The sequence below is a fragment of the Euphorbia lathyris genome, chromosome 6, assembly GCF_963576675.1.
Source record: "Euphorbia lathyris chromosome 6, ddEupLath1.1, whole genome shotgun sequence".
In the NCBI taxonomy this organism is placed as follows: Eukaryota; Viridiplantae; Streptophyta; class Magnoliopsida; order Malpighiales; family Euphorbiaceae; genus Euphorbia; species Euphorbia lathyris.
Window position 1 is genome coordinate 86,971,833 of NC_088915.1, and position 12,806 is coordinate 86,984,638.

The 12,806-nt window shown below is 30.9% G+C and overlaps 1 protein-coding gene across 2 annotated transcripts; it reads right to left on the minus strand.

Moving 5' to 3' along the window:
• Positions 1-212: 212 nt before the first annotated feature.
• Positions 213-11,430, minus strand: LOC136232218 (myb family transcription factor PHL12-like). 2 transcript variants are annotated; one of them, XM_066021257.1, is made up of 6 exons: positions 11,164-11,430; positions 8,083-8,159; positions 7,623-7,659; positions 4,533-4,674; positions 2,252-2,390; positions 213-436 (listed from the first exon to the last, which is right to left on the minus strand). In XM_066021257.1, exons 1-6 carry the CDS (start codon positions 11,393-11,395, stop codon positions 284-286), a joined length of 780 nt encoding a protein of 259 aa, XP_065877329.1. In that variant the 5' UTR covers positions 11,396-11,430; the 3' UTR covers positions 213-283. The 2 variants fall into 2 exon arrangements, with proteins under 2 accessions (XP_065877329.1, XP_065877330.1); XM_066021258.1 differs by lacking the exon at positions 213-436 and adding an exon at positions 455-1,605.
• Between the last annotated feature and the right edge of the window lie 1,376 nt (positions 11,431-12,806).

Genomic DNA, 12,806 nt, shown 5'->3' on the forward strand with positions numbered 1-12,806 from the left:
AACTTAATGACATTTTCTCATATCCAAAATGTCATATCAATCATAAATCAGATACGTACTTTGACTCGTAAATAGGGCATGGACCAGACTCCATGCCCTCTCCCCCTTATGAATTCCAAATACTGAGGTGACACGTGATTAGTACTTATTCTATGCATCCAGTTATTGTTACGTCAATTTCACTGCTAACAGGACAATATTTAGATGGAAGATTACTAGTTCCGGTCCCTCGAAAAAGTCTTATTTATATGAAATTAAGTCCAAAGTACATATATAGGTAACATTAACCAAGAGTGAGACGAAGAGAAACACCATTTACATATGAATTTTCAGCTTTTAATAATCTTGACAATTGATCATCCTCTTGAGCTTTGACATTAGGTGATGAAGATATTTCGTCGCCTTTTTTTGCCGCTTTTTCTTGTTTCTCCATCTCCTTAAATAATTAATTACAATATCAAACTTAATTAAAATTTATATGTAATTAAAAAAAATATATACATTTATTCATATAGCTATTGCAGAAAAGCTAATATAGTTTCAACGTAAAAAAATAATGGAATTTTAAGCATAACGTTAATCAGATAGTGCAGTTTCAAACATCATTAATGAGAGATGAGTTTTTTCTATTAACAGAAGATGTGCAATTACAAATCTTATTAAGTGACCAGAACGTTACTGGTAGAATTAAGCAAAATAGCTAATACCTGATGACTGAACCAATAACCAAACCAAATCTTAGTTTGGTTCGGTTAATTTCAGTTAGACTTAACTTAGTAGTCGGTTATCGGTTCTGTTATTTCGTAAAAAAATATCGATTTAACCAAAACAGAACTAGACTTTATAAATAAATAAAAATATTATAATTTTATTTCTATATTCAGTAAAATAAAATAAAGTCCATATATTGACACTATCAACCCAAAAAAAATTGGCTCGTTTATCACTTTATCAACCTGATGTCCTAACCCTAATCCTCTCAAATAAATTTTCTTTATGAAACTATATCATTTTAAACATTTAAATTTGAAATCTATAAATTTCGGTTATTCAGTTTGATAATATTTAGTTACCTATTACATTCGGTTCGGTTTCCATAATAGTATAAATATTGGTTCACAGTTTGGTTCGATAAATAACCGAATCGAACCAAACCAATACTCACTCCTAGCTAGAAGTCGAAAAGTGGCTAGAACATGAAATTGCACATCTTCTCTTAATAATAATAATAATAATAATAATAATAGAACACATCTTCTATTAATGAAATTTGAAATTGCACCACTTGATAAACGATAGGTACATTACACTACATGGTGTACAACCAGTGGAGAATACATGATTGTTTGATTAGGGGGTCCATTTTACACGTGGTGTGGATTTTTTTTTTTTTTTTTTGCTAAACTGGTGTCTAATAGAAAATTTCGGATTTAAAGAGAAAAAATTAGAAATTTAGATTTAAGTAAAGCCTAACATGCCAAAAAAATTAAAAATTTGGACTTACAAAGGACCTAACAGGCCAAAAAAAAAAAAATTGAAATTTTGGATTTAGATAGAACTTACCAGAACTTGGGCCAATCTTGGTGTGCTAATATATCACCCGATCTAAATTTTTTGGAAACATGGGGTCAGAACCACTACAATCTTAAATTTTGTGGAGACAGGATGGCGAAACTACTGATAATTACGGTGGTTCCAGCGGTCGGAGGGCCCCGCCCCCTGTCTCCGTCCCTTTGTACAACCTTTGTCATTTTTTACACTTTAGTGTACCACATTCAATTTTACATACAAAACTATACGACCTTTTGGTGACCTCCAACTAAAGTGTATAGCCGGTTATTTTGACCGATCAACGCGAAATCAATGCGTCACGTTACCAATTTGACCTTCCTAAAAGTTAAAATTACACACCAAACTGTGAAATAGAACAAAGGTTATACACCATGTGTATAATTTACCCGATACACGATAGACTTAAAATTGTATTGTTTTATACGCAGAGATTAAATTTTCGGTTACCTATTATATTCGGTTCAGTTCGGTTTCCATAATAACATAAATATCAGTTGGGTCAATTCACGGTTCGGTTCGGTTCGGTTAGTAATCGAAATAATGCTCTAACCAGAGGTTGGAACGTGACTAAAACATGAAGTTTAATCACGTAGAGTCCGATAATCATATGATCAAATTTGCACATTATCGAAAAGAGAAATCTAGAGAGAGAGAAAGTAAGAGAGAGAAAGAGAGTTACTTTGGGATTGCAGGTTTTGAGAAGATCTTTGAAGATGATATAATGAGGAAGAGTCTTTGTTATTGCTTGTTGATGTGGAGATGGGTATGACGACTCTTCATTTGCTATTTTTCCTCTGAACATCTCTTGCTTTTCTTTCCTGCAATATATATATACACTACATATATATTATTCCTATTCCTATTCCTATTCCCAGTACTAAGTACTTTTTTTATTTGATTCTTATTCTTCCTACATTTTCAAACCAAAGATATCATACCATTGAAAAAAGTAAAAGGAAAAAAGTAAAAAAAAATAAAGGGTTAATTCATTGCGAGCCTCTTGAATTCGGTCTAAAAGTTGATTGATTCCCTTAATTGATAGAGTGTCTCGTTAGCCTTCTGAACTTGCTTTAAGTGACATCGTTAGTTCAATAAGTCTACGTGCTGAAACAAGATTGGCTTTGGACAAATTAAAATATACCTATGTCATTTTAAACAAGTTTAAAAAGCTAATAAATCCTTATATATAAAAAAAAAAGCTAATAAATCACTATAAGCAAATTCAGATGTTAATATGTTAGGTGTCGTTTGATAAAACTTAAAATTAAGTGCTGAAAAAAATAGGCAAAAAACATATTTAAGCCCCTGAACTTTATCTGTTTTAAGGATCAAGCCCCTGATCAATTATTTTTCCGCATTGAGCCCCTGAACATTGATTTTGTTATGGTTTAGGCCCTTATTTAACTTTTTTTTCGACTTTAGGAGATGAGAAGATCGATTTGGCAATTCTAATGTTGAAAATCACAAAATGGGAGAGAAGAAAATCGAGTTTGGAAGAATATACTTAAAATTAATTTCTATAATTTCATTTTAATTTTTAATTTTTATCTCTCCTAGTCAAAGAAATCTTTTTTTTTATTTGTCCATGTCAACAAGCCGAATCGCCCTAACGATGTATGCAGTCCAAAGTCGACAGAAAAGTTAAATAAGGGCCAAATCCATAACAAAATCAATGATCAGAGGTTCAATGTGGAAAAATAATTGATCAGGGGCTTGATCCTTAAAACAGATAAAGTTCAGGGGCTTAAATATGCTTTTTGCCAAAAAAATAAGTACTCAATTTTAAGTGTTGAATATCATAAGTGCTGAAGTTATTAAATGATATATAAGTGTTTGATAAATATTAAAAATAAATGCTGAATATTAAAATATTAGTTGATAATGTTTAACTTAAAATTTTAAGTTAAATATTTTAACTTATCAAAATAAGTGATATGTAGCTTAATTGAATAATTTAAGTGGTTAATAAAAAAAACCATTATCAAACATACTTAAATTAAATAAGTGTTTAATCTAATAATTTAAATGATTTTTATTGTTATCAAACAGGGCCTCTTACTGTAAGCAAATTAAGTAGTAAGTGGGTTATTTTAAGTAAGTTCAGAGGAATAATAGACACTCTGTAAGTTCGGGGGGATTAGACTTTCAAGCCAGGGGATTATTGATGTATTAAGCTAAAAATAAATGATTTATGCTTTAGGTGTTGTTTATAATTTAGGCTCTATCTAGTTCAATTATCGTTATTTAATCATAATTAAGCAATATTTTAAATTAATACAAAAGAAATAACAAAAAGAAAATGAAGAACTAGACATGCACTTGAATTCTAAAATTCATAATTTAAATTTAGAATTTAGTGTTTAAATTTTAGAATTTGAAATTTTATTTAAATAATAATTAACTAATAAATAGAGAAACAATTAATTACACGTGTCAATATTATTATTTTATTCTCAATCTTATAATGGTTGGAAAATAATTCTATAGAGAAACTGTTTTTTATCCTAAACTTAAAAATAGCCTTATTACAATGTTTAAGGTACCGTAATGAGGCCCATCGCAATGATTCAAAATATAAAAGTAATTTTAAATCATTACGGCGAATCCACCGCTGTAGTAAACTATTTTTAATCTCATTTTAAAAACAACCTTATCGATAAATTATTTTCCAACCATTACCAGGTTAGACATAATTTTTTTTAATACCCTCATTTTTTATAATGTTTGTTGGACTTCAAGAATTAAAATATACACTCTATTGTGTTTAAATTTCATAAATATACAAATTATTGGGATTCAATCTTAATTTTTTAATTTAAAAAGTTCTGATACCATATTCAATGATCATTTAGTCTAAAAAGTAATTTAACTCACATTTAAAATAAATTTTTTAAAATAATAATAAAGATATATAATAATAATAATAATAATAAAAAAGTTGAAACTCATTAAATACTAACCTTATTGGTGGTGAAATATTAGTATTAAGAGCAGCCTTAAAATTAGGGAGAGTTAATCCCTTGTTAATCAAACCATGGGAATACATTGAGTTGAGGTTTGAGAAATAGCTTGAATGTTGATCCTTCTTTGCAGCTAGAGCTTCTGCACAAGAAAATTCCACACATAATTAAAAATTAAGATACCAAATTAAGAAAAAAAAGGTCAAAATTACGCTTAATACGTAATTACACGCCTAAAAACGTAACTATTTTGTTGACACTAATGAAGTTTCACCTTAATTTCATTCAGTTTCACTTAATTTCATCCAGTTTCACCTTAATTTCACTCAGTTTGCCCTTAATTTCAATTCGTTTCAAATATTGTTATCAAGAAATAAGAATGTAATAGGTCCATGTTAAGAAACTAGTCGAACCAAAAAGTTATGTTGATATTTAAGTTTCAATAATATCGTCTCTGACATCCCAAAATTGACAAGTTTCGAGTGCTAAACGGAAAAAGTTTGCAAGTTTACGTATATGATACAGGTCCAATAAGTATAGACAGTAATATTCACATTGACCTTGATGTCAGACATGTACCGTTGGATCTAGACTGATTAAAATCTTATGGTGGATATTCAAAACATCACAAGACTTACTGTAAATATAGGATGTTAAATGACAAAAAAAAAAATATATATAAATTTAAATGTGTAATTTTATATATCAACTATCAAAATTATCTTTAAGGTGTTTAGACTGGCTCAATTATCCCGGTTACGGTTAATTTTCATTAAAGTTCTTAAGAATGTCAATTTTTTTAATCGTACAAAATAATTCAATTTTATTACTGGATAAAATTTTAGTTCAAATTTAAATTATTCACACAAAATTGAATTATTTTATGTTTTAAGAGTAAAATTGAGTTTTATTTTATACGTTAAAAGTAAAATTGAGCTTCGAAAATATAATATAATTTGAAATTCATCATTTTAACAATAAATTTAAACTAAAAACAATAATTTTCAGCAAAATCAACCAAAAAATTTCCTATAAAATTGAGGTATGATAATATTAAATTATACCTCGATAAAATTTAAATTAACGATAATAATATTTATGTAACGTAACGTAATTTTAGATAAATTAATATTAAATAAGGGGTTGGGTTATTAATTGAAGTGAAGAAAATATTCCTTATATTTTTATGATAGTACTAGTACTTATTGTTCAGACTTTTTCTGTGATTCTTCCTTTAGATGATAGCTTTCTGACATATGCCAAGAAATTATTTTTGTTCAGAAAATAATAAAAATAATAATAAAAAATTTAAAAAAGGAATATTTAGATACAAAACGACATGCAGTTTTACTTGGTTGTGTCAGTCATAAATTCACTTAGTCAACCAATTTGTGACTATAAATGGTTATTTCATGTCTTTATACCTAACAAAGTATTTATGGTATTAAATGCCTAAACAAACTCTAATTATTTTTCTTTACTTATGGTGGCGGAGAGAGAAGGTGCACGTGTTATGAGGTACGTTACACATTTGAGAGGAGGTTGCACGTCTTACGAGGTCGGTTACACAGCCGATCACTGGAATTCACTCTAAGAATGATGGTTCCGAGTAATGGCAATGTAAAATAAGAGGGTCAATCTCAGACGCTCTCTAACAAAGTATTTATGGTATTAAATGACTAAACAAACTGTAATTATTTTCTCTTATATACGGTGGCGGAGAGAGAAGGTGCACATGTTACGAGGTGTGTTACACACCCGAGAGGAGGTCACGTCTTACGAGGTCCGTTACACAGCCGGTCACCGGAATTCACTTTGAGAATGGTGGTTCCGAGTAACGGCAATGTAAAATAAGAGGGTCATTCTCAGACGCTCTTTTAAGCCTATAGCCACCTAGAATCACTCGTCCCAAAATAAATTTTGGTGACCACGGTGAGACAAATTCCCGTACACTCTCTCCCTTTGCCATTGGTTTTGGGCCACTTTCCGTTTGGATAAAAGTTCGGAGATAATGCAATTACAGTCTGAATCCGATCTCTTTTTTTTTTATTACGTTCCCTACTTATTTATAGGCTTTGATCTATATATTAGTGCTCACACAGATCTTGACATTCACTGTTAGATATTTGCTTATTAGAATTCTATGGTGGAGATTTAAAGTATTTTAAGGCTTAGATTTAATAGGCTTAAATTTAACGGTGTTGATCATTTGGGTGAATCTGAATAGTTAGATCTAGCCTTATTAGAATTTTATGATGAATATTTAAGGCATTATAATTCAAACTTAGATTTAATAAATTTATATCTAACGGTTCTAGTTATTCAGGGTCCATGTCGATACTACTGTTGATCTATACATTTAAAAGGTAAATAATTTATTAATCCATACATTTTTACCTAAGATAATTTTTAATCCTTGTATTTTAATAATACAATAATTGGTAATTGTATTTCAATAATACATTATTTCGTTTTTTACTTTTGTTCTATTCAACAGTTTAGTCCCTCAAATATTTGAATTATTTACAATTTAATCCCTTTATAAATGACTAAACTGTTGAATAGAACAAACGTTAAGGACTAACTAATATATTATTAAAATATGATAACTAAACAGTGTTGTCAAAATATAGGAAATAATAAATTATATACCCTATTTAAAATATTGGTTTTTTATTATTTGGTACTATATATCCGTGACATCCAAAATTTTGGTCTTTGTTTCCTAATATATTCTTCGGTAACATTTACTCTCGAACTATTAAAATTGGTGAAATCTTGACCGATATAGAGAAAAAAAATGCTAGATTAACACGTAAAATTTTAGTTTTTTTATAAAAATATTAACGCTTATATTTTAGGTGATAATAAATTAACAATTTTGTTGAAATCTTAAACTACCTAATAGAAACTGGATGCGGAAAAATTTAACGGAACTATTATAACGGTAACGGAAGCGTTAACGTTAAGAAAATTTAAATAATTCTCTAATATCACATTAAAAAAGCAAAATTTAGATAATTTAAAACCTTAAATTGGTAAAATTTTATTTATGACTATATAGATATATAATTTACTAAATATAAATACCTTGTATAATCTGCTCATGCTTCATGCTCCTGTACATCTGTAAATATGAGCGTTACAAAAACATTTATTTATTACAAACAGATTTAAAAATATATGTGAAAATAAATAAATAATTAAAACAGAAAAATAATTTCAAAATTATTAGAGTAAATAATTTATTAGTCCCCTCATTTTTACCTAATATACTGTTTAGTCCCTATTTTAAAAAACATATTATAAGGTCCTTATTTTTTTGTTAATATTAACTCTTTGGTCATTCTGTCTATTTTTTTTAGATTTTTAATCGAACTGTTTATGCTAAATATAATGATTAAAAATCTAAAATATATAGACAAAATGACCTAATGGTTAATATTGACAAAATATAGGGACCTTATAATATGTTTTTAAAAATATGAGGACCAACCCGTATGTTAGATAAAAATATGAAGACTAATAAATTATTTACCCAAATTATTACCTGAAGATGACTCTTTACGTGAGATATCGTGAGCCCTCTCACATTCATAATCTGTAAAACCATCTTTGGTGTAGCTCCTGCAAATCATAATGTAACCCGTAAACACGACACGAAAACCGTATAAATTCAGTTGAATTGACACAATTATGTCATGAAATGTTATATACAGAGAGTTATGATTGACACATTATTTGACACCTATGCTGCCCGGAGACTGAAAAACATTATTTTTAAAACATAATCTTTATAAAATAATCTCCAAACGAAAACGGATACGGATATAAAACGGACACAAAACACTATTAAAGCGGAGTATACGCGTGCTATATATATTAAAAAAAAAGGAAATAAGAAATAAAAGCTTGCTTAGTATCTTAAGTGTACCTCATACAAATCAAATTGCACACATCAACATGTAACTCAGAAACCCGACACGAAAACCGCATGAACCCAGTTGAGTTGACACAATTACGACACGAAATGTTTTAGATTGAGCTATAATTGACTCATCATTTGACACCTACGTTAATTACACGGATACTGAAAAACATTATTTCTAAGAAAAAACCTTCATAAAATATTCTTCGAACGAAAACGGAACGGACACGAAACACTACTGAAGAGGAGGGTCCGTGGTATATATATATATATATATATATATATATATATATATATATATATTTGTGTAGCTCCTACAACTCAATCAAATCACACACAATTAACATGTCACCCAAACCACGACACGAAAACTAAAAACCACACGAACCTAAACCCAAACGACATGAAATGTTTCAGATTGAGTTATGATTGACTCGTTATTTGACACCTACATTATACGAACACTGAAAAACATTATTTCTAAGAAAAAGTCTTCATAAAATATTCTTCAAAAGAAAACGAAACGGACACGAAACACTAAAACTGCACGAACCCAATTGACTTAACACGAAATGTTATAGATTGAGTTATGATTAACTCAACATTTGACACCTATGTTGCCCCGATAGCGGGACACATTATTTCTGAAAAATAACCTTCATCAAATAATTTTTAAACGAAAATGGATACAGACATAAAATGGACACGAAACGCTATTAAAGATGAGTGTAGGTACTATATATCTCAAGTGTAGCTCCTACAAATGAAATTACACATATCAACATCAACATGTAACCCGGAAATCCGACACGAAAACCGCACGAACCCAATTGAGTTGCCACGATTACGACACGAAATGTTTTAGATTGAGATACAATTGACTCATCATTTGACACCTATATTACATGGACACTGAAAAACATTATTTTTAAGAAAAAACCGTCATAAAATATTCTTCAAACAAAAATGGAACGGACACGAAACACCACTAAAGAGAAATTATATATATATATATATATATATAGCTCCAACAACTCAATCAAATCACACACAATTAACATGACACCCCAACCACGACACGAAAACCGAAAACCGCACGAACCCAAAAAACACGAAATGTTTCAGATTGAGTTATGATTGACTCGTTATTTGACACCTACATTATACGAACATTGGAAAACATTATTTTTAAGAAAAAATATTCAAAAAATATTCTTCAAAAAAACGAAACGAAAATGGAACGAACACGAAACACTAAAAATGATTGTCCATGGTATATATATATCTATTAAAAAAAGGAAAGAAAATAAGAAATAAAAGCTTGCTTACTCTCTTTGGTGTATCTCCTACAAATCAATCAAATTACACCCATCAACAACATGTCACCCATAAACACGACACGAAAACCGAAAATAGCACGCATTCACGCAAACGGCACAAAATGTTTTAGATTGAGTTACGATTGACTGACTCGTTATTTGACAGCTATGCACTAACAAAAGAAACGTTATTTCTAAAAAGTAACTTTCCTTATTCAAACGAAAACCGACATGTACACGAACAAAGACACATACACTAAAACCGTAGCAACCCAGTTGACGCGATTACGACACAAAATGTTTTAGATTGACTCATCATCATTTCACGGATGCCGAAAAATAATTAAATGTCATTTCTAAAACATAACATTCTCTATTCAAACGAAAACGGACATATACACAAACACGACACGAAAACCGAAAACATCACAAATTCACCCAAACGGCACAAAATGTTTCAGATTGAGTTACGATTGACTGACTCGTTATTTGATAGCTATGCACTAACACAAGAAACGTTATTTCTAAAAAATAACTTTCCTTATTCAAAAGAAAACCGACATGTACACGAACAAAGACACATACACGAAAACCGCACCAACCCAGTTGACACGATTATGATACAAAATGTTTTAGATTGACTCATCATTCCACGGACACCGGAAAATAATTAAACGCCGTTTTTAAAACATAACCTTTCCTATTCAAACGAAAACGGACATATACAGAAACACGACACGAAAACCGAAAACAACACAAATTCACCCAAACGGCACAATATGTTTCAGATTGAGTTACGATTGACTGACTCCTTATTTGACAGCTATGTTGCACTAACACAAGAAACATTATTTCTAAAAAATAACTTTCCTTATTCAAACAAAAACCGACATGTACACGAACAAAGACACAGACACGAAAACCGCACCAACTCTGCACAAAATGTTTCAGATTGACTCATCATTTCACAGACACCGGAAAATAAATAAACGCCATTTTTAAAACATAACCTTCCATATTCGGACGAAAACCGACATATACACAAACATCGACACGAAAACTGCACGAACCCAACTCGATTACCGCACTAAATGTCTTAGATTGACTCATCATTTCAGTGACACCGGAAAATAACTAAACGTTCTTTCTAAAACATAACCTTTCCTATTAAAAAAACCGACATGTACACAAACACCGACACGAAAACTGCACGAACCCAGCGCGATTACCGCACTAAATGTCTTAGATTGACTCATCATTTCACTGACACTGGGAAACTAAACGTTATTTCTAAAACATAATTAACTTTCAGTATTCAAACGAAAACCGAAATGGACACGAACACAGACACAAAACACGAAACACGAAATAAAAGGAAGCTTACGATCTTCTCCGCCGAGCCGTTGAACAGCATGAACAAAGCAGTGATGAAGATCAGAAGTCCAGCGAAGTCTAGGCAATTTCGATCGAACATAAGGCCTAACAACACCTTGAAAATCATTTTCTGATCTTCTTCTCTTCATCATAAAATTCATTTCATTAGTGTTTTCAATTTCAGAAATTGAAATTGAATTGGATGATTTTGGAGAGTTCTTATTATTATTATCTCTCTTCATTTTTTCTGAGTTTTAGAGAGAGAGAGAAAGAGAGGGGAATGAATGAATGTGGAAGAAGAATTTGGGGTCTTTTAGGAGAATAAATACTAGAAAGACTTCTGTTGTGAAAGTTTGTCTTTATGTGCAGCTTTTTCTCAAACTTCCTATTAAGGTCAGTTTAGTCCCTAGGAGTTTCGATTAGAAAAGGGAAAATTTCTACACGGAATTTCAGACTTTGTTTTTGTTTAATTTTTTTTGTTCAAATTTGGTTTCATGATTGGGTGAAAATGAGAGAGATTATTCCCTTTGAGTAGTAGTGGTGTAACTAGGATTTTAAATCTAGGTGTAGTTTTGAAGGTATAAATTTAGTGGTATGGTTACTATGGGCGATAACATTTAGTTTGTACGTATAAAATAGTGTAATTTTAAATTTAATGTTTACGAGACAATATGGTTTTAAGTGTTATTAATAGAAGATGAGTTTTTTTATGTATGATATTAGAGAATTTATCGTGAATATACGTGGGCTAATAAGATACCACATTCTGAAACTGTGACCGTTGCAGCCACATGGATCCATCAAAAGAGGCCTGATATCACATACATCTTTACCTGAATCCATTGTCACAATTAGTGGAATTGCAGGTGGAGGTATTGTGATCGTTATTGACATCACCATTGACTGGTTGTCACGTGGTCCTTTATTAGGGCACGCAGCCTAGACCTCCTATAAATACAAGGTATATAGTACTCAAAAGGTAATTAATCCATTCTATTTGCTCACCTAAGTTTACATACTATTCAATATCATCTCTCATCAATGGTTGAGGCATTAGAGCAGGGTTCCTGGTTCCTGGTCCCTGGTCCCTCTGTGACCAATTTTCTATCATATCTCAGGTAGCTTGAGGATTCATTAAGCTTAGTTCAGATTCCTTCACATCAAGTTGGTGCAGTGAGTGTAATTCTGAACAAAATTTACGCAATGACTCAGTTGAATAGTTTCATCATCCCATCACTCTCTAACATTCCTTTGACCGTAACACCGCCACAAGGAAGCACTAATGGATGCAAATGACAACGTAATAGAACCCCTCTAGTCGCTACGGAGTTCGACCAGCGAATAAAGTCATAGTTAGGCTCTCCAAAACTGGAGCAACGAAAGTTCATGGGTGGAATAATCAAGCAACTCATTTATAATCTAGTTTCAATCCATTAGTCGATGAATATCCTCAAAGTCGAACACGCTTAAAAAATGAAGCAATAGTACAAAATGGGCTTTAGGGGCGGTTGTTTTCGGCAATTAGCGACGATAATATTGGGCGACACTAAACCTGGGGCCAATGACGAAGTCTTTAGTGTCAGTTTTAACATCGATTAGAGGTAGAAACCGTCGCTAATAAAGCGACACTAAAGACCATTTCTGTACTAGTAA